We start from the raw sequence: 22857 nt of genomic DNA, 5'->3' as shown, positions 1-22857 counted from the left end.
TATATTTATATATATATTTGTCATAGGTCTATAAGATCCATCTGTTCCTCCTACCCTAAGGAATGGCTAATGTCATCATTTCGTTGTCATCAGGACGTTTGCTGGTTTTGTTACGAGGGCAGCCGAGCTTCCCCTATTCAATATCCAGTAATTATAAACACTAGCTGACTTGAATACCAACAAAAACGTTCATGTAGTTTTCTTCAGAAGTACACTTTTTCATTATTGCAAGTTTACAATTTTTTAAATTAAATATTTTTTTCAGACTTACAAATTAATTATATTTTTTTTTTCCAAAAGAAGTTTAGGCACAAATGCATTGTTCCACAGTGTGGAGAGATTGCCATTCAGTCTCTGGGCCGTGTCTCAGCCTGTACATCCTGCTTCGCACATTCTGAATGATATGTTAAAGAAAGTCGTCCCTCAAGTTGCACTTTTTGTCTTTCTTTTTTTGTTTCCTTTTCTGTTTTTTGATAATTGGGAATGCTGAAACCTCTTGCGTCTGCGATTCATAACTACTCAGACTTGTCTTATATTACAAAAAAAGGGGTTAAGGAGCAGTGTTTATGTGGGTTTAAGATAATACAGCCGTTAAGGAAGTGGTCTCTTGTTTTAATGAAGCAAGGTGGTAACTTGGACCTGAGAAAAGAAAAGGAGAGAAAAAAAATCATTAATATAGCTAGTGAAGAGGAGTATTTTAATAATGATTTTGAAAAGCCTTCTTTTTGCAAGAAAGGAAAATGTCTGCTAATCTAGATAAAACCTGATGCTCATGGATGCTGCTGGGAATTATGAGCGAGCAGCAACTGCAGAAAACTGACCCAACGTACCCTTTCACATTTGTCCCATGTGATTTGATGCGTCTCCCATCCCCGGGTGCGGGCCAGCCAGGGAGAGCGGGGGAGGCTCCGAGGACACCTTTTCTTCCTCCCTTCTTTTCAGACACGCAGCTTTCGGGTTCAGATTCCTTTCTGTGGAACATGAGAACATAGGGTATCCAGTCAGGGCAGGGCTATGACAGGGGGTGGAGGCAGACTCCTCTGTATATATTGGACTCTTTGGCTCAGATTTCACACCACGAAAGGAGGGGAGCAGCTAGGTAAGGTGACTCGTCTGACTGGTCACTGTGAAGTGCATGCCGCCGAAAGTGTACCACCACTTTACAGTAAAAAAAAAAAAGTCAGACATAATGGCTTAGGCCTGAAATCCGGGCACTTAGGAGGCAGAGGCAGGAAACCAGCTTATGCTATATAGAAATCTAGGTCAGCTGGAGCTACATTGAATGCTAGGTTTGCTTATAGAGTAAGACCCTTCCTTAAAAAGAAAAAACTTAAGGGGCTGGAAAGTTGGTTCAGTGGTTAAGAGCACTGGTTGCTCTTACAGAGGCCCTAAGTTTGAGTCCCAGCACCCACACAATGGCTAAAAACCATCCATAATTTCAGTTCCAGGGAATCCAACTCCCTCTTCTGACCTCTGTGGGCACTGTACAACATGGGTGCACTTACACACATGCAGGCAATCCACTTATATACATAGAATAAAAATTAAATAAAGTATCTTTATAAAAAAAAGAAAAATTAAAACAAATGGGTTGAGGGATAGGTCAGTCCATAGAGTGCTTGCTGTGCAGGCATGAGAACCCGAGTTCAATCCCCAGCACCCACATAGAAGGCACTCCAGCACTGGAAATTTAGAGACAGGTAGATCCTCAGGGCTCATTTGCTACGTAGCCTAGTTTACCCAGTAAGCCCAGGTCCCAGTAAGAGACCATGTCTCAAAAGGCAAGGTAAACAGCTCCTGAGGAATGACACCCCAGGCTGATATCTAGCCTCCTCAAATACCTGCACATACTTGTTCCCACCCACATCCACCACATAACCACACAAAAGAAGAATGAAATCAACTAAATCAAGTAAAAATATGATTGAGAGCACAAATATAGTTGTTATGTAACGTTATGATAATATCCTACAACTTAGTTCCAGGGGGGGTTCCATACTGTCTACATCTGAGCAGTTATTTGGAGGGTGCTTAGGCATACATCTGTCTACTGACCTCGCACTTGCTGCTCCAGGCTGAGGATGACTGCCACAGCCTGGTGGAGGATCAGGAGCTTGGTCTGGGGCTTGTCACTCTTGAGGTGGAGCTGTACCATGCGGCCCAGCTCCTTAAAAGCCTCGTTGATATCACGGACCCGCAGGCGCTCACGAGCATTGTTGGCCATCCTCCGTTCCTTCTCCCGTTCAGCCTTCTGCTCTGGGGTCAGGTCCTCATCATCGTTATTGCTGTAGGACGAGAGGATGTGACATTTTTTAATGGTGTGGGGGAAAGGAAAGTACCTATATTACTTTGTTTTGTTGCCAGAGTTGTTAAAGAACTGTTCCATCAATGTCTGTGTCCTTGGCAGAATTTTATCCACATGACCTTCGGGCTGTTTTAGAAAATCCATACACAAGACTTTTGGTCGCTCCCAGTCTCTTGACCCAAATCAAACAGGAGAGACTGATCTGGCTCCAACTGGGCCAATGTATTCATCTCTATGTAGGGAATACCAAGGGGAAATGACGATTACATGCACCCTTGTCCAGTTTGTATGCTGGTGGCAACTCGGATTCATGATGACACTTTAAAAATTGCTTAAGTTTGACCTTTTAAAAGATTTTTTATATTGCGATATGTGAAACCTAGGGAAAAATAAATGACTGAAAATAGATTTTGATAGATCATAGTAGATACAAGTCAGGTTAATAAAAGTCAGAACAAAATCCTGAATGGAACACATCAGAGTGAAAACCATATCCAGCCTGGTTTTGGATTGTCCAGTTCACCAACCTTGTGTGAGTTTCATTTCCTCCACATCTTAAATAAAAAGTTGGAAAAGCATGATTTCTTGGGCTTTCATATCATTTCATATTTGGGGTTTATGAACTCTAAAATAAGTTGGGGAAACCCAAATTGACATTAGCTATGTAACATAGTACAAAACCTGAACACCTCCTTATACTGATCATGACCTCATTGTGAGTCACAAATGAAGCAAAACAGGATTCTCTGTGAGAACCAAAATAATCTATGATTCATCACAAAGGCATGGCTGGGCTCAGTATGGATAAGATTGGTTCTGACCATTTCTGGAATCATAGTGACCCATCCGAAACTCTGCAGTGAAAGGCAACAAATAGGCAGATAAGCCATCTGGAGAGCTTATCACCCAACAGATGGATTCGTGGCACTTGGATTTGCGACATCTCAAGGGCTATTATAAAGAAAAGAAAGGTGAGGGAGATGTTTTGTCTTAAAAAGACACCACAAAACAAAGAACTCTAGACTGAACTACCATGAACAAGAATGAGGATAGACATGAGAAAAAAAAAAAAAAAAAAAGATATCACTAAAAAGAACTCACTTCCTGATACAAGAAACAGCAGGGCAGTGAGAAGTCCAGGCCAAGACATATATGAGATTTAAGTACTATGTGCTGACCTTTAAATTCCCTGGGTCTCATAGAATCAAGATGATGAAACCTAGCATTTCAGAACCAGAAACACGGAGGACTATCTACCCAAATCGACATGCACCTAATAAATGCTGATTTCAAAGCTCCAGCTGCTGTCTTCTAGATGGGTACTCCCTGACGAACTAGAGTCCTATTCACACAGCTCTTGCCTACGCCCATATCTTAGTGTTTCCCCTATGTTTTTCTCTAGCAGTTTCAGAGTTTTAAGTTTTAGGATAAGGTCTTTCACCCAATTTAAACTGATTTTTATACAGCGCGAGAGACAGGGCAGGATCTAGCTTCACTCTTTTCCATGTGGATATCCAGTTTTCCCAATACCGGAATATTTGGGGAAAGGAAGGACACTAGAAGGAGGCGAGGGAGAGGAGAGGACAACAGGGTGTGAAGATGGCCAAAGTCCATAATATATTTGAAAGGAAAAGTCATAACAAAACCCATCACTACATGTAATGAATATACACTAAGAAAAAAATTTACAAAGATATAAAAAAAAAATCCTCAGGCAGCCTCCAAGTTGCAAACGGGACTGACTCCCTGGAGAAATCCCAACCAACAAGAATTGGGAGTGGAATTATTGAGTTCACACAGCTCATGAGGACCTGTGGATACCAAGAACACTTAGGAGTGAGGTTGAGGGGTAGAAGACCAAGGAGCAATGCTGAAGGACCTGACTCTGGCTCCCTAGTGACCTCCCTTCCAGGTGTCACTGTGGTCCAGGTGGGACCAATAGATTCCTGACTGGAACAACCACGGCCAGTGCCTATCTTTCTCTGCTTCCTGATCATCCTCATTTCCTTGCGGGTCTCTCCGGGACCGCTGCTGGTGGCAGGGGAATGCGGGTTGCTTATTAATTCACTCCTGCACACCAGTAAGCAAAATGTTATGATAAGCTAAAGGGAACAGAGTTGACTCTTGACTGGGCTCACCCAAAAGCTACTCTGGCAATGTTTTTAGATCGTGAACGTGTGTCAGATCTTATACAGTGCAAAGCAGAAAATGAGAACCTCTCTTCCAAAGGTTTTCAGGTTAATTATTAATTAGAATTAGTTCTTCACATAAATAAATCGGCCATGAACTTAAACTAGATTTGAAGGGCACTGCTTCACAACACAGCTTTGGAGGCAACTTGGAAATACCATGTAAAACAAGAAGGCTCTCAAGAGCACTTATAAATGGGGTTCTGAAACTTCAAAGAACCCATTCATATGTACACATTATGGCCACTGAATTACCAAGAACCGACTCCACTAAGAGAGAAGCTGCTAAAGATATGAAATCCCCACCCTGGGATTTCTTACCAGTGTGGCCACAAAACGGAGAAATGGGCAGTGATGAGAGAGAGGAAAGTTAGAAGAATTTACTGTTTTGGGAATTAGTAGCAGATCACAGAGGGTCATCTGTCCTGATAGAAGGACAGGAAAAGGCTGAGTAAATTTAATCTTTGAGAGTCCTTGAGAGAACCATAGCCTTTTCAAAAGCTGTAGTCTTAGCACAACTGGGCAATCTGCAAAGAAAACCCAAAGTGATGACAGCAAAGCTTAAGAGTGCTGTGGAACCCCCAAACCACCTGATCAGCAGACACATCTAATTTAAAGGTATCAGATATTTCAGAGCATCGACCAGAAGCTGTTTCCCTGCAGCTCTATTTTCTGTAGTGGAGAGGAAGAAATTGGAATTAGTCTTATATACATCAACAGATTTAGAATAAAGCTAGGAAATCAGAATTTTCTTACTTTAGAGGTAAGAAAAATATTATAGTTGCAAATACATCAATTGGTTCTTTAGCATGGCTAAAATCCCTTTTTAGAAATATTTTAGAAAAAAAACATTTCTGACCAAATTTGAAGAATAGAGTTTTAACAATGAACTGTTTTCACTTGAATTCAGGCACAAATCATTTTATGGTGTGCAATTAGCAATGGGTCCAAATTCGTAAATTCAAGGGCACTTCAGGCTCACTAGAGTACAGGTATCTTAAATGATACTTTGAGTACTTCTAGAACAGGCCTTGTGTGTTTTCCTTTTATCTGTGGATTTACCTGCCAGGAAAAAACTGAGTAGTTTCTTCCTGTTCTGTTCACTTCATCAAAGTCCAATAAAGGAATTAAATGAAGCGACAGTATTATATACTGTTACCTAGATCTTGACCTAGTAATTGATTTGATATCCTTCTTGTCGTCATCTAATTTCTTGTCCTCAGATTTTGTGTCCTGCAGGTTCTCATCGCCTTCATCATCGGATTTGATCTCAGAGCTGCCGGAGGACACACTCTGCCCCTGGAGTCCTGGTGGCATGCCTAGAGAAAAACAAAACAGAGACGGGGTGACACCAGAGGTTCAGGTACATGCACATGCTCAAACATCCTCAAGTGCTAGCTGCCAACAAACAATCCATCCCGCCGAACTGTGATCCTCCTGTCACTTTTTTCCTGGTGAAGTTTCAAAAATGCACCTGCGGAAACAAGTTTTTCCCTGCATTGGCTCTGAGGTTAAATTCTATTTTGCAATCTTTTGGAGTAGATGGTAATTTCACTGTCTACAAAACATCAACTTAATTGCAATGAAAATCATAATCATGAAAATCACATACCTCAATGTTCTGATTAAGAACCCGAGTAAATATCAGCTATTATATTGAGTTTCTTCCATACGCAATGATTTAATAGAAAAATGTCCTGAAAATATAATTCCAAGGGAGTATGCTAAATATGTACAGTCAAGACTTCAATAGATACCCTAATGATATTCTGAAATTAGGCTTCTCTTATCTTTGCAGAGTAATCAGCATTTAAAAATGGTACATATGGAAGGTGGTGTGCTGCTTGTGGGCACGATCTGGGGTTTTATCACTGCTCCACTGCTTGTGTTCGTGTTCATTCTTCATTTCAAAGATTATTTATTATCATTTATTTATTTGTGTGAGTGTACACTCACACAAATAAATAAATGAATGAATGAATAAATGTGGTGGTACACACACCTGTGTGCACAGGGAGGCCAGAAGAAGGTGTCCAGTGTCTTCCTCTATCACTCTCTGCCTATTCCTTTGAGGCAGGATCTCTCCCTAAACCTGGAGCTGTGTTTCCTTGGCTAGGTTGGAAGCCAGTAATGACCAATGAGATCATCCTGTATTCATTTCCCTTGGAGCTGGATCTACAGACATGCATGGGATGCTCAGCTTGTTATATGGCTACTTCTGGGATGCCAACTCTGGTCTTTATGATTGCACAGTAACCACTCTTAATCACTGAGCCATCCATTCAGTTCCTATAGTGTATTTTCAAGCATAACCTTAATATACTCTATGTCTCAGGTTGATGCAAATCTATCAAGAATATCCTTCTGCTTGTAATCTGTGTACTCTAGAACCTTGTGACTCAGAATTTGCTCCATCAGCTGGCAGCATTCTTAGCATTTGGGAGCCACAAGAAATGCAGAAGTCCATCAATGCCATACCAGAATCTACATTTTAACTAGATTGTTAGGCCACAGTTACGCTACAGTTTGAGAACCACAGAAGAAAGAGTAAGAGAAAGTAAAAGTAAGAGAAAAGGCTCATGACATTGCAGCTACCATTCAGGTAAAAATGAACTGCATACCTGTATATGTAAAACATAGTGAAATATTTACAGTGTTCAGCAGTTGAAAAGTTGGATGTAGGTATTCCTTAGCTAGTGTTATCTTGATGATTTTAAACATGTACAGAATGAGAAAACATCATTTAGGTGACTGTCGTTCAACTGAGTAGTGAGGAAGCCGGAACCCAAATCTGGTCATTATAGCACAACTTCCTGAGGACATGAAAACCTCTTGTAATCAGAGGGGCAAGGCATTGTTGCAGGACTAGATGACTCTAGAATGAAAAGCATCCAACCCAGTTCCGTTTTTTAAATGTACCTACATTTCCTTCCATCTTAAGCAACAAAAACAATTTCCTTCCTATCCATTTGGAAACCTCATTTTCAGGCCACAACTAACCACATTAGAGGGACTGAATGACTAAAATGTGGAAATAGCTAAAATAAAATTTCCTCTCATCAGTCTGTTGTCTCATTCCCTACTGAAACGGGACTGGGATTTCAGAGGATGTTGGAGGAAAACAGTTACAGAAGAAACACAATTAGCAGGTTAAGTTCTAGCACTTTCCCATTACTTACCATCTTTGTACCAAATTTGGTTCTTGGTTTTCTGCCAGTGCTTCCTGAGGGCTGACTGCCAAGAAAGCCTGACATCAACACTAAGTCTATTGTTTACCTCAGGTCACAGTGCTTTCTGAGGCAGACTTACCTCTGTAAGGGTCCTGGGGTGGGTTCAAGTCAGGAGAAGTTGCAGACTGGACAGGAAGCTGTGGAACTGGAACCTGGTTTGGCAGAATAGAATGGCTGCCTCTCAGAGCCACACCATCTTCACGATGGGCCCCAACCTGAAACCATGAGAGGAAGCAGAGTGTGGGCTGGAGGGTGTAACAGGGGCAGTGGGGAGGTGATACAGGAAGGGGTGGCCTGTGAAAACCATCCTCCCAATGCATTTCACTAGAGGGCGCTGGAGGACTGCACATGCACCTATAGTTCTCCACACTTAACACTCAGTAAGATGCTGTGCCTTACATCCAGTGACAAATACGGCAGAGTAGCTCAGGCAGGTAAAACGTCAAATTGTCTCCCAGGGTGCTGCAGTGGAGCGCACTGATTCGTACCCATCTGTCTTCTATCATGTCCGCCAACAGATCTGACAATTATCTTAATGCCCATATGCTTAATTGTGGGCTTCTCAATTCCCCCATTGCTATCGGAAATCCTACAGGAATTTCCATTTGGCATTCGACTTTCATTTCAGGGGATAAGATTCTCAGGCCTGCCATTTTTTTTTTTCTATAATGCCAGCTAAGCCTCTGACAGCGGAAGCTCCAGCAGTATGGGACATAGCCCCTGCTCGGTACAAATATAATAAAATGTCACCTGGCTTTCCAAAACTGGCAGCCCATTCCAAATTAATGTTTACTGTATTTCATCAGCTGCTGAGTTCCAAATCCAAAGGGGGACCATTTCTGCCAATGCCACCACACCGGAAAATGTACCAATAAAGGTTTTATTAAACACACCAGTAATACCATCATTGCCATGCAAGGTTGTTTGGACACTTTTCCAGTCCCTGCCCCCCCGACTATGCTGCTCCTAGAAAGACACCATATTGTAAATACTCTTTATGATTCCAAGAATAAAATTACAGAGTTCAGCATGATTACTTGATTTGAAAAAAAAATACTGCTGCGTTTTTATTAAGTAGTACTACATGCTCTGGAGTTCAGAATTGTTGAACTTGTGGCACTGTGACAGCAGTTGCTGACTTTATACGATATGCCCTAGGACAAAACCATTAAGTGTTTGTAAACCAAGGGAACAGGAACCACTCACATTTGCCTTTCTATTTCCAAGTGGTTATTTTGTCAGCCCACTATTCAGTATTTATGCTGGACAGTAAATCTAACTCTAACAAACATTTATCCACAAATTTATACTGCTGTGAATCAACGTTTACTTTTTAAAATCCAAAAATATAAACCCACAAAGCACAAATCTTTACTCTTTTGCTACCAAATTGTTTTAAATAAGTATTTCGAAACAATGCAATGACGGTAAAAATGTGAGGGAACATCTGTCAAAAATCACAGGACTAGGTCAACTACTTAAAGTAACCAAGTATTACATACCACCTACACACACACACACACACCCACACACACACTATTACATACCACCTACACACACACACACACACACACACACACACACCAACTATCCATATACTATCTATAAACACACATACACTACAAAAGAAAACAATGGAAAGAATTCAGGGAAGGAGTTGGGAGGAAGATCATATAAATCACGCTAACTGTTTAGATTCAAAACGCCAGCCAGAATAGTAAAAGGACTTAAAAGCTTGTGAGCACCAGAAAGTATAAATGAGAGTTTCAGCTGACACACCGGGGCATCAGGGCTCATGAACTTCTGAATGGAGGTTACTGAGCTTCCACAGAATTTCTTCAAATGTCCTCAGACTCTCATCTCCCTAAGCAGCTCATTCTGTTTTGACCACAGATAGGCCTGGAGGTAGATCCCATTCACTGGTCCCAGTTTCAAAACTGGGTCTCCACAGAGCATAAAGCACATATTGACCAGGTGGACATTACAAGTCTTTCCTCTGAGCTCAGATCCTCTCCTGCAGGCAAGCCAGGGCCACCTAACTCCTGCAGCCATGCCTCACTCACTCTTTAGACATTTCTATTTTTCTTTGGAACAAGGTGCATTTCCAAGCATTTCTACACCTGTGCATTACAAGACAGTTCAGTGGAAGATTTTCTCAGTCTTGGCTCTTGTCCTGAACTCCTGAATTTTGTAGGATTTGATCAAATGATAGCTCTTAATGCCTACCAACCAATGTGAACTTAAGGAATTGCCTTCATGCTGACTTACACTTATTGGTACATAATAGATTTAATTTTTTGAATTTCCAAAGTGTAATTCTAGATTGGAATCCCTGATTTGAGCTTAGTGCAGACACAGGCTCTTATTTCAAAATCTTATTTCAAAATTTTGAATACGCACAAGCCTTCTTTGTAGGCATCTGTGAGGTAATTTAACATTTTTTTTTCATTTAAAATAGCTCCTGATCTTGAATATTTTCCCCCTTTAGACTACATTTACATTAGTTCCCATAAAAGGGGGGAAAAAAAAAAAGAACTCATAACCACTGAACTTTGTATTTTCTTTGTCTTAGCTGATTATGAAAGTAAGGGTGAAGGGATAAAAATGTAGAAAAGTCAGAGATCTGGCAATGTGTGTCTTTTCTCATGTTTCTCTGTTAGGTGTCTAAGTAAGCATGGCAAGTTGTTTAATGCAAAATGAGAGCAGTGACAAATGTCAGAGAGTAAGTCTCAGGCTTACCATAAACAATTCTAGTATTATATGCAAAATGGTATTTTAGGGGCTGGACAGACGGTTCAGAGCACTGGTTGCTCTTGCAGAGGAGCCGGGTTTGGTTCCCAACACCTACTAGGCAGCCATCGATGGTTATAACTCCAGTTCCAGGGATGTAATGCTCTCTTCTGCCCTCTGTGGGCACTACATGACATGGGTGTACTTACACATATGCAGGCAAAACACTCATACACATACAATTTTTAAATTATTTTTATTTTATGTGTATGAGTGTATTGCCTGCATGTATGTGAGTGCACCCATGTCATGCAGTGCGGCAGAGATCAGAAGAGGGCCTCAATTTCCCCTGGAACTGGAGTTAAGGATGGTTCGTAGCCGCCATGTGGGTGCTGGGAATCGAACCCGGATCCTCTGCAAGAGCAGTTAGTGCTCTTAACCACTGAGCCATCTCTCCAGTCCCTAAAATTTTTTAAATGGTATTTTACATCTGGTATTTAAATTTAGTATTATATATAAAACTGGTGCATGGTAATTACATAACAGTTGCACACAGTACTTAATGCTTCAACTGAAAATACATGCATATTTCACAAAACTGATAGCCAATGAAGTTCAAAGAGCGTCAAACAAGCTACCATTACTTACTGAGGGTAAAATCTTTAACAATATATTTGAGAATCAAGTATATTTTTGTATGGATTTTAGGGCTATAAACTATCTAATTTTGTCTTTTATAGATCATCATTCTTACTCATTTTCCATAAAGGAAGTTGGGGGTCAATGTTGCTTTTGATATTTCACTGTCTCCTTTGTAAACTATGCATATTTTGGGTCACATGAATGACCTTGGATGGGTCCAACTCCATGTGGCGATGAGCTTGATCAACTCCGTTGCCTGTGGCTGTGGAATACCACTCCAATTCAAAAACCCACACAGACAGCATGTTCTAACCCTATTTTCTTCTCTTTTAGAAACAAGACAGAATGGTGGTAGAAGGCTAGTGCAAATCTATCACTAGGGTACTTATCAAAACAGGAACCAATACTCTCTCTCTCTACACACATGTCATGGATTTGTTCACTTTTCATATAATAAATATATAACTAGGAAAAGAAGATTCTTTAACCCAATGAATTGATTTTAAGTGTGATAAGTCATACATTTCCAGAAAATTCTTATTTCACTAATAGCCCTGTTTTGATAAACTTCTAAATCCAAGAGTAGTCAATTTGTGAAAACAGTCAATTTTACAGCTACTAAGTTAGCTCTCCTCATTGTCACTTTAATGTAGCTTTAAGTATTTATGTTAAAAGTGAAATTTAACATTTATTTATTAACGATTGCTTGATCAGAGATCATCTACTAATTAAACAGACATTTTCTAACCTAGTCCATACCTGTCCCTCTGCAAGATGCTGAGAAGAAAGGGTTGAGTAAGTCAGATGCGATCTGTGTCCTCAATAGCTTACAATGACCCTTGTGAGATTTTTTTTTTGTGCACTGGTCAGTTTAGTGTGGGAGTTTCAACAAGAAATGCCAGAGACTTTTGGAGGTCAAATAAAGCAAGATTCATCATACAGGTTTCTGTAACTTGGGTTTCGGGCCCAGGAGTTCTGGGGACCAAAGGCCACTCCTTGTCTCTCATGGGGCACTGAGCCTCACTATTGTCTCTGCAAACCTTTGTCTTTCTCTGACTTTGCCCCTCCTGACCCCAGCCCAGACTTTCATAGTGTCCTTGGGCACATTCTTTCTGGCTCTGTACCTGCTGCAAACTCCCTCTTGGTGTGAAGATTTCCAAGTTCTATGTCAAGACCATCTGACACACCAGCTTCTCTCTTTGAAATGGGTCATACTAGGAATAGAACACTCTATGCTCAAAGTGTTCAATGAGTCACAAAAGGACAAAGGGATAAGAACAGGTTGCCTAACATGGCTTGCCTTGGCCTGCTCCTCCTGCAGAACTGCTAAATCATGGATAGTACATACATATGCAAATATCTAAGTTACTTTGTATCACAGGTTATAGTATATTCAAATTCAGGAACAAGTACTTGAATTTTTTTGTGTAAGTTTATCATTGGGGATACCTAAGTATGTTTAGATGTGTATTTTTTTGAATCATATAAACACCATGTAATTTCAAATAATACTGAAGAATATTAAGACACATGTTAAATTCACAGAACAGAGACTTTAAGGGCTTGGAGGGACTCAGAAATTAAGGCAAGTTCTGTGTTTTAGAGAAGAAATTTAATGGTAAGAATGATTGAGTGTATTACCCAACAACTGGACAGAGAACTAAAAAAGATCTTAAACTCAGAAAGCTTATGATATTGATTGACCACTTTGATCGGGCACATAAATATATACCTAGGAAAGTAAGTTATGGGCTTTTATTTTAAAACTGTGTGTATATGTACAGGTCATAAGTACATGTATAGACAAATATATTACATGTTTATATATGGATGCACATACCCTATACATACGCATGTACATGCATGCACAGATCTGAAGATCATTTTACTTTCCTTTATCATAGAAAAAAGAAATCAGAGTTGACCAACTCAGGCCAAGGCCGAGACATCTAACTAAATTACAAAATTTAATATTTGCCACGACTCTTCCAACATAAACAGATTTAAAAGACATGCAGTTTCAAATTAGGTGGCTGCTGGCCAGGCTGATTTTACTCAGGGATGCATACAGCATCTTGGTAAATACCCTTGTCCTTATCCTCAAGCTAACAACAAACACCAAAAACAAAAAAGACATTCAATGCTTTTGCTCTCTTTGTTTCCAGGGAGTATTGTGAAAGTAATTATTCTGCTGTATTTAAGAGGCCTATTTCATGGATGGGAAAATGTATTAAATTTCATTTGGCAGTTATTCAATCCTAGTTAATGTTATCTCCAGAGATAACTGCTTCCAAACAGGCTTTCAGACCCCAGTTCCTCCTCCTCTACCATAATCCTTCTAAAAGCGAGTAGGATGGAAAGTTTCAGCAAACATCATCCATTTCTAGACTCATGTGATGACGGCACAGAATCAGATGGGTTACTGGAACATTCTGGTGTACTGAACACTAATGCTTGTTACTAATAACTTCTACTTTTTAGGAAGGATAAAAGTAACCAGAAAAGTCAGTATGATACCTTTTACTTTTCTCCTGTGTTTTTTTGGAAAACACAAAAGACAAGTTGAGGGGGCTTTCCTGTCATTAGAATTTATTGACACAGCAAACAGTTTTGGTGTCCAATGGTAATCGCCTCATGAAATATGAATTACACATGACAGTTATAGGGTGCTCGATTTCAGTCTCAATTACCTTGCTAGATCTCTGTCAGATCAGAGGAAAGAAAACTTATTTTCTCCTATGCACAAAATTCCATTTAGGCCAACAGTAAGAGGCAGAAATTGGTACGCAAACTTTTCTTAGTGGTTCATAGATAAAGCTCAAAGACCATGGAAAACCTGCAGTAGGTTGAAATTGTAAGGGATATACAGAAGCCCAGAGACCTGTGGAAATAAGATGTAACTCTTAAAGCTAACTCCTGTGGGAGACAGCCCTACCAGCCAGGGTACTTGGTACAATTTCTGTATTGCTCATGCAATTATATACTTAAAGGACTTTTCATTGAAGTCAGGTCTCGATTCTATTCTTCTTTTTGGATTCTGACTTCACTCTTCAAATATTGTGAGATGACTTCTGTCAGGAGAACCCCTAATTTTTTTTCTGGGTATCTCACTACTTCACTGATATCTGGAACTTAATATGATTCTTTTTAAGTAATTCTAGGAGATTTACTTAATGTTTATTCTCTAGATAACAAAATAATTTTCAAGATGATTTAAATAGGATCTGTAACTTTGGTAGTGCTTCTTTGTCACATGACCAACTAGACTGAAACTCTTGGACTAGCCATCAAATCGGTTATAAAGAATGATTCTGTGATATGGTTCGAAAGATGCAAATTGGTATCAACTGAATTCAGTTCATTTTTCTTTTTCTAAGTCCATGTGTAAAAATAGTTTCATTTCTCTCTTCTGTTTTCCACCCTCCACTGCTTCTGATTCTTTGCATCATTTTCCTACAGTGGAAACAATAGCTGTATGCAGTAGACTAAGAGGGAACTGTGTTGGGAGCTTAGGATAGACCAGTCCATCCCTTCTCTGCTCCAGGTAGCAGGCTACTAAATCAGCTGTATAGAACTAGAGTTAAAACAGCCATAGAAGCCGGGCATGGTGGCGCATGCCTGTAGTCCCAGCACTTGGGAGGCAGAGGCAGGCGCATCTCTGTTAGTTCAAGGCCAGCCTGGTCTACATAGTGAGTTCCAGGACAGCTGGGGCTACAGGGAGATCCTGCTTCAAAGAGAGGAAATAAAACAAAAACAAAACAGCCATAGAGAATCAAGGCCACCTAGCACAGGGATTATGGCAAAGTCTTACCTTTAAGTAGGTTCTTTTTCTTAGAGTGAATGAAAAGTCAATTAAACACTTGATTTACACTTGAAATTTTGATCCCCAAAGTGCACCTGTGTGTGCATAATCTTGCAGTTGACCTCCATGCAAAACTCTCTGTAGCCAGCAAGCAGTCCCTTACTAGAGGCAGCTTTTACTTTTAAAATGCATTCCTTATTTTGTACAGCTTATGTAACAAACGCCTATTGCAAAATATTTGTAAAAGGACAAAAGCATAAAGAATTTTGTCGAAATGAATGAAATCTCTCTCTCCCATTATTTTGTAAATCCTCATCTTTGGAATGCTATCCTCTTTTCCAGGGCTCGGCCCCTACATGTTAAGGTTCAGCATGACCTAGCTCTGTTTTATAGATTAAATCTAAGAGCTCCATCTTCTTCTACTGCATCTCTGGATACCTGGGGACCATCTCAGTTGCCTCCTCCTGCTGGGCTCCCTTCCACATTACCATGGTCCACATTACCTACTCTGTCTGCTGGGTTGGTTGGTTTCTTCTCCTGACTAACCTTTTCTTTCATTAGATCCACAGAACTCCTGCCTCTTGCCCCTTCAAGACCATGCTGTTCTCCAGAACTCTGCATTTTTCCATTATCTTGCTGTGCTTGGGGAAGATTCTTCTCTGACTATTCATTAAAGACACTATCAGTAAAACACATTTAAGGACTTTGTCCAGCAGCACTACACATAGACTTTAAACTTTGCTACTCATAAAGCCAATATTTGCCTTGGGTTGTGAGTGTCATGAGTCAGGCTCTATATGTAGATCACCATACAACACTGTCATTACAGTGTGTCAGTAGATGCTCCCTAAACACCAATGATAGCACACATGGCATGTATCTGGGAGACTAGGTCTGACATCTAAAACCTTTGATATTGTTAAATACACATTTGGAATGTTTCTATTCAATAATAAACATTCCATTTAATTCAACAAATGCCTTTCAGATGTCAATATCCAAAGAGATCTTTAGGTACTCACAGGAAAAAAAAAATAATGAAATACAGACACATCTATTAGCAGACAGTTATATTTTAATGGTGGCATGATATTATTTTAATATAAGGCAAAATAAGATGAATGTCATAAAAGAGTACGAGGTCACATAGGGTTGTAGAGGATGATGAAGTCATATCTATTCTGGAAAGCCAGAACAGAGATAAGTTAGGAAGGACAAGGAGAATTTTGATATCAGTTCTCTAGACATATCTCTGAAAGTCTGATATTTGACACTAATCACATAACCTCCCAACTGTAATTGAAAATTTATATTTTACCTCAATAAATGGCATTAGATGGCATGGTGTGTGTGTGTGTGTGTGTGTGTGGAGGGAGCGGGGGTGTGTGTGTGTGTGTGTGTGTGTGTGTGTGTGTGTGTGTGTGTGTGTAGAGGCAAGCAGCTAAGGACTGTGTGTTAACATGTGTTTTCATATTGCCAGACTACATATTTCTGACAAAAAGCAGACTTCTGAAAAGACCTTTCTAAAGCTCAACAATGCTGCTACAAAGTGAACAGCACGGGCATTCTGCACACACATGGCACCTCACTGTATGTGCATTATTGGCCCAAATGATTCACTCTTATTTAACTGCAATGAAGTCTTTCATCTCTAGCTATACAGTAATAGTTTCCATATGACTAGTGGCTGCTATAAATAAGATCAAAAGCAAAAGAAAGGATTTAATAAAAGAAAATGACATTAAGAGTGGCATTAAATCAGGCAGAAAAAAAAAAACACCCAATATCCAATTCTTTTTTCTTTTTTTCTTTTTTGAGACCAAAGGATCACAAAGGACTAAGCACCTTCCTTGATTATTTCATGGAGGGTCACCTGCAAAGAGCAGGCATGTGTAAAGTCTAACTGTGTGTTACCATGGTAAAGATTCAGCTGGGGGTGGGGAAGGTGAACCATAGGGGCAGAACAGTCCCTTGTAAGTTGTGCTGGAGAACAGGCCACAGACCCAACAGCGAGATCCATCTTGTAAAAACTATCATGGAATGTGCCTGTGGCAAGCGCCTGCCCATCCATCTCTCTGCCCTTTTCTGTACTATTTAACGGGGACAGACTTTTTGGTAATCCTGTGGTGCTCAGGGAATCATAACATTGCTCAACTCTAGTACATGTGTTCTGAGAAAGGAAGTTTTTTTTGGCAACGCAGACTTCAAATGAAGAGCCAACTTCCCAAACAAATTTTCTTCTAGTTCTTAAAAAAATTTTTTAATGTTAATCTCTATTCCCGACTGGCTAAACAGCTGCTAATAACTGCCTGGACCCAGGAGAGGGACTTATTTCCTTTCATCTTCAGACTGGTGGGTACCTGATGCACCCTGGTCTTCAGTGGTTCCTCATGTTTCTTGTTTTGCTTTTTCTCAAAACTACTTTGGTATGGCTGTTGCCAAGCCAGGCTTCATTTCTCCCTTTTCCCTTGACCGCTTCCAACAACACTGGAGACTCAGGCAGTTAGGGTGTGACTGATTTAGAAGAGGGGTTCTTTCACTACTGGTGTGCTTAAAGAGGAAATTCAAGCCCTTAAAATCTCTGAGGGGCAGTAGAGCCTTGGACCCTTAGATCTGTAGCCCTGTGGAGGAAATGACCATTTTGGATTCTTTCAGACTGAGCTAATTATTCACTAAAAGGCTGGCTGTGTTCAAAGATACTCTACTTCTAATGGCACTGCTAATGCGATTACTCACTTAGACCTGTTGGTGTCCTAAATAAAGGAGCAAACTTCAACACTTTTTCTTCTAATAGGAAGTCCATTGAAGCAGATTTCCGAGCCGGCTGCCCCTTGGAGCTTTCTCACTTGTCCAGGAGCACCTGCTTTAATGGTGACCTCAGTTCTATATCTCAAGATTCAGACATTTCTCAACAGCTTTCTAAACAAAACCCAGCTGTTTCCCATCTAGACTACAGGGGGAAAATTGGGCAGCTTACAGAAACATTACCCAGAGACTACCATTCTCCAATAACTTTCACACACTTGCAGCCCCACACCAGAGCGGCCCGTGTGCAGAGGCTGGGAGAAGGCGTGCATGTGAAATGAAAATGTGCAAACTCAATTCTGTGGCTTTTCACAATACATCCAATTAGTTGCTTTCAAGTGAATGTGGCTATTGTAGCAGGACAATGCCTCCCCAAAGATGTCCTTTTACTAATATTGGCCAGATCTTTTGGCTAAACTCAGCTTTACAGCTCTTGGATGATTTATGGAAAGAGAGGAAGCCATAATTAAGCACAACTGTGAATGTCAACCAATTAGGTCCGGCAGAAAATGAAGCCTCCACCTTGCAGTTTTTACCCCAAAAGCTGCTCTTTGCCCAAACCCTCGTCTTGCTGTGCCTCCATTTTTTACACGCCTGTTTTCTAAGCAACTAGGATACTTTTGATTTGAAAAATTTACAGCCGCAATAAAAGTTAAAATAACACCACGGCCATGGAATTTGAAGAAATATAAAATGGCCAAGGCCTTGTCTTGGCTTTTAAACAGTGCCAAATTGTACCAGTATTTTCTGTTTTGGTATGAATGACATAACTGAATTACTTCATGAGCTGCTACTTTAATTCCCAAGGGTGGAAAATTCCATGAGTTAATTTAATTTGGATGTAAAAAATATACATGAAAACTCGCTCTTCCTGTGGACTCACACGTGCAATGTTCAAGCCAACTGCTGGAGTTGCCGGCTGTGGAGGAGGGGCTTGGCACAGCACCGGCTGCCAGCTGCAAGGCCGGACCATCAGGCAATTTCCTTACTGCTCTCTGTGCATATAAGCGCCTTTCTTTCTTTCCTTAAAAACCCTATTTATTCTCTGGTTCAGCAATGGCTTCTCTACTCGGCTTCTCTCTAACTGGTGAAATTCGGCATTGACTCTAAAGTAAGTTCAATGACACTGGCTCAGAAAGCTTTTCCTAGCTGTGGGAACACCTCTTGAGCCACTAATTCTCCCTAGTACCAAAGCTAGGCATGTATTATATATAGGCTGACCAGGATAAAGTCCCATGAGATCCGAGATTTTCTCTTTTGCCTCTGAGTGCCCCCACGGCATTGGAAGCAAGGGGATGTACAAAGAGTCAACGAAAATATGGATTTTCAAATGTACACAGTACATGCTTTTCTTTCTCCAGAAAAATCTGCTTTCTGGGAAAGCAGAACTCATATCACATTTTATATTCCAGTGCATGGGTTGTTCCTGTGCCCAATCACAGGCAGTTTGGCATTGTGTCCTTGCACCGAGTAAAAAGTTTAACAACAACAACCACCACCACCACAACAAAAAGATGATGACTAGGCTATTCAAAGGATTTGCCCGCTTTTCCTCCATGATTTAAGAAATCAACATAAAAATATAACAAGGCTGTAGGGTTTGTTTTAAATGTCTATTTCTTTTTCATATCACAAAAGTGGAGAAGGTAGCCAGCCAGGTTTTTAAAATTTATTTACTCACAGCTCATGGCTACAGGATGTTAAACATATGCTTTAGGAGAGAGAGAAAAGTCAGGTTTGTTTGTTCTAGGAGCACAGAGAGCAGGGGTTGGGGTTAAACACCCAAGCAGACAGCCTGACAGTTTCCATGTCACGGGGCCTGAATTTGAATAAATAGCTATGGGGGAAAGAAGGGGATGCACCTCATGTGACCCATGGTGGTGAGGTGGGGCAGGGAGAGAGCTGGCATCCCAGCCACTGCTCTTAAGGTGCTCTTTGAGGGAACCAGTCTCATGCTGTGGCTGTATACCAAGGCTCTGACTTTCTGTTGGAATGAATGCAGAACACCAAGTGGCAGGAGCTTGATGATCCTAAAGCTACTGTTGGTTAAGAGAGTTTTAAAGTCTCTTTTCTTCCTTTTTTGCCCTTAGTTTTCCTTAACATATGATGGTGATAGAGACAAAGACTTCCGGTTGAGAGTACTAGTCTACTCCCAGAAATATTTGATAATCAAGGAGATTAAAAGAGATAGCAGAATACTAGATAGGCAAATATCTTGATTTTAAAAAGCCTCAATAATATAGTAGCTGCTGAAATTATGACGTGGAGGATTATGATCCTGGGTAAGATTCTATAACAGGTTTTAACAGTGTCTATGTGCTCTGAAGTACATCAATGACCACATAAACTCCGTTTGGTTTAACCAGGAACAAGTTCTTCTAGACAAACTCTATTTGAGCTGTGTGTCTGGACTCTTACTGCAACACAGGGGACCATATAACAAAAGACATAGTGCGTGAGCAGAATTAGGGGACAGAACAGGATGAGACAGAAGACTGCAAGAGCAGGGGCCAGTGTAGAAAAAAAATGAACATACTCCTGGTCTCAGGGCTTTTTGGTCTATGTCCTCTCCTGGCCAGCACTTTTATTAGTGGCTTTGATGTGGGCTTTAACAGCACCCATCACATCTGCCAACAGTAAAGCTGGCAGAGGATGTAACTGAATGAGAACCTCAAGTAGACCTGTAGACTAGAAACAGATGGACAGATGAAAAATGCAATCCAAGGGGTTATGTGAAGTTCAGAACAGGTACACCACTACGTGGAGGACAATGACAGTAAGGGAGGCTTGCCACTGATAGATGGGAGAGGATTACAGGTCGAATATACGCCAGCAAGATGATCATAAAGGCATCAACAATAGCAAATAAGGTTTATGAGAATGAGTAAAATGGAAGAAGGGATGTATTTGCACTAGTCTACCTCAATAACTCCTTGAGTACTATGTTCAGATTGAGATTCTAGACAATATAAAGTTCTTGAAGTAAAGAAAGAGGATCTTTCATAAACCAGGGAGAAGGTACTAGAAAGTCCTGGGGCTTTTGAGGGGGAACCAGAAGTTTTATTTTTATGTTATATATTTGAAGATATAGATGTCTACTTTAAAGGACAGAAAACACTGAATAGGTTTTCTTCAAATACTAAAAGTCCCTCAAGTGTGTATCATGTTGGAATTGGGAGCAACTGCAATGGAGAGAAAAAATATTGCACAGCAGATGTGAGCTGGGAAGAGGGAGAATTTGCAGTTGATAGAAATGGGCTTTGTGGAGATATTCCTCTCCTCGGGGGAAGGAAGAAGCTGATTGATCCTTTGACAGATAATTTGTAGGGAGACTGGGGCTGAGATGGCCTCTAATGTCCCTGGATTCTGTGCATACACATGGACCATGTACCCAAACATATATAGGACTTTATGAAATCAAAATCTGCAAAGTCAAAGAGGAGGGAGATTGAAGGTGGCAATTCCTCTGTTCACCATATGCCAGGAGAAGTTCCTCAATTCTGAGCCTACCGTGATGACCTGCCAGGAATTGCCACCCAGGCAGCAAGGCAACAACACCCCACGGGTACTCTGTGTTATGGTTCCATATGATTGGCAAAGCTAAATAGCTACTCGCTACAGGGAGTTCAGGGGCAACTAAGGAGTGTGCTTGAGTTTATCACCTAAGTTCAAGGAACACAATGGTTCTAATACCGTTTACAGTTTTAAAGCTGCTGTGGTACTAGGTTAGAGAGGAACTATGCTGTGTGGGATGCAGTTTAAAGAGTACTTGGGATATAGTTCAGAGGTAGAACTCTTATCTAGCATGTACAAGGACCTGAGTCTAAATCCCACTATTACACAAAGGAAGGAAGGAAGGTAGGCAGGAAGGCAGGCAGACATGAAGGCAGGAAGGTAGGCAGGAAGGAAGGCAGACAGGAAGGAAGGAAGGCAGGCAGGAAGGTAGGCTGGAAGGCAGGCAGACAGGAAGGCAGGAAGGTAGGCAGGAAGGCAGGCAGACAGGAAGGCAGGAAGGTAGGCAGGAAGGCAGGCAGACAGGAAGGCAGGAAGGTAGGCTGGAAGGAAGGCAGACAGGCAGGAAGGAAGGCAGACAGGCAGGAAGGAAGGCAGGAAGGTAGGCAGGAAGGTAGGCTGGAAGGCAGGCAGGCAGGAAGGAAGGCAGACAGGAAGGAAGGCAGGCAGGCAGGAAGGCAGGCAGGAAGGTAGGCTGGAAGGCAGGCAGACATGAAGGCAGGAAGGTAGGCAGGAAGGAAGGAAGGCAGGCAGGCAGGAAGGTAGGCAGGAAGGAAGGAAGGCAGGCAGGCAGGAAGGTAGGCAGGAAGGAAGGAAGGCAGGCAGGCAGGAAGGTAGGCAGGAAGGAAGGAAGGCAGGCAGGCAGGAAGGTAGGCAGGAAGGAAGGCAGACAGGAAGGTAGACAGGAAGGCAGGAGGCAGGCTGGCTTGTCTGTTTTTTAATACTAGTTCAACCGTTAACTAGCAAGCATGGTTGGATCACTTTCTCTTCCCCTTTCTGGACCTCTGTCTTCAGTAGCGAAACAAGGCAATGGGCTAACTGATTTCTGAGGTGGTTTCAGAAACAAAAATTCTATGATCTGAGCTCAACTATGCAAGCAAAAGTGATTTAAGTTGTCTTATGTGTGTTAAATTCTTTTAAAAATATTTTATTATTTTTATTTTTTTATGTACATGTATGTATTGCCTGCATGTAGGTAAGTGCACCCGTGTCGTGCATGCCCGAAGAGGATGGAAGAGGCTGTGAGATCTTCTGGAACTGGAGTTACAGATAGTCGTTAGCTGCCATGTGGGTGCTGGGATTCGAACCTGGGTCTTCTGCAAGAACAGTCAGTGTTCTTAACCACTGATCCATCTCTCCATCCCCTGTGCGCTAAATTCTTACATGCTTGATGCCAGCTAAAAAGATCATTGTTCCCCCAACACATGTTCTTTGGACAAATCCTTTTTAAAAATTCTTTTGATTTATTTTTATTTCATGTGTACAAGCTGTTATGCCTGCATGTATGTAAGTGCACCTGTGTCATGCAATGTTCAAGGAGGACAAAAGAGGGTGTCAGATCCCCTGAAACTGAAATTTTAGTTGTTAACCACCACGTGGGTGCTGAGATTCGAACCTGGTGCTCTTAGCCACTGAGCCATC

At 41.1% G+C, this 22857-nt stretch overlaps 1 protein-coding gene across 22 annotated transcripts in view; it reads right to left on the bottom strand.

Moving 5' to 3' along the window:
• Positions 1 to 118: 118 nt before the first annotated feature.
• Positions 119 to 22857, bottom strand: part of Tcf4 (transcription factor 4) — a 353045-nt gene continuing 330306 nt past the window's right edge. For 14 of the 22 annotated variants that reach the window (XM_008835657.3, XM_008835659.3, XM_017798846.2 and 11 more), the window contains 5 exons: positions 7804 to 7939; positions 5654 to 5813; positions 2056 to 2285; positions 831 to 971; positions 119 to 639 (listed from right to left, as the gene is read on the bottom strand). In XM_008835657.3, coding sequence (XP_008833879.1) covers positions 835 to 971; positions 2056 to 2285; positions 5654 to 5813; positions 7804 to 7939 — 663 coding nt within the window. In that variant the 3' untranslated portion in view covers positions 119 to 639; positions 831 to 834. The remainder of the gene's footprint in view (positions 640 to 830; positions 972 to 2055; positions 2286 to 5653; positions 5814 to 7803; positions 7940 to 22857) is intronic. The other 8 variants (XM_008835658.3, XM_029564768.1, XM_008835654.3 and 5 more) reach the window with 1 other exon arrangement.

This window comes from Nannospalax galili, unplaced genomic scaffold (assembly GCF_000622305.1).
Source record: "Nannospalax galili isolate Female #2095 unplaced genomic scaffold, S.galili_v1.0 scaffold1097, whole genome shotgun sequence".
NCBI lineage: Eukaryota > Metazoa > Chordata > Mammalia > Rodentia > Spalacidae > Nannospalax > Nannospalax galili.
This window is presented reverse-complemented; position numbering and strand designations above follow the sequence as displayed.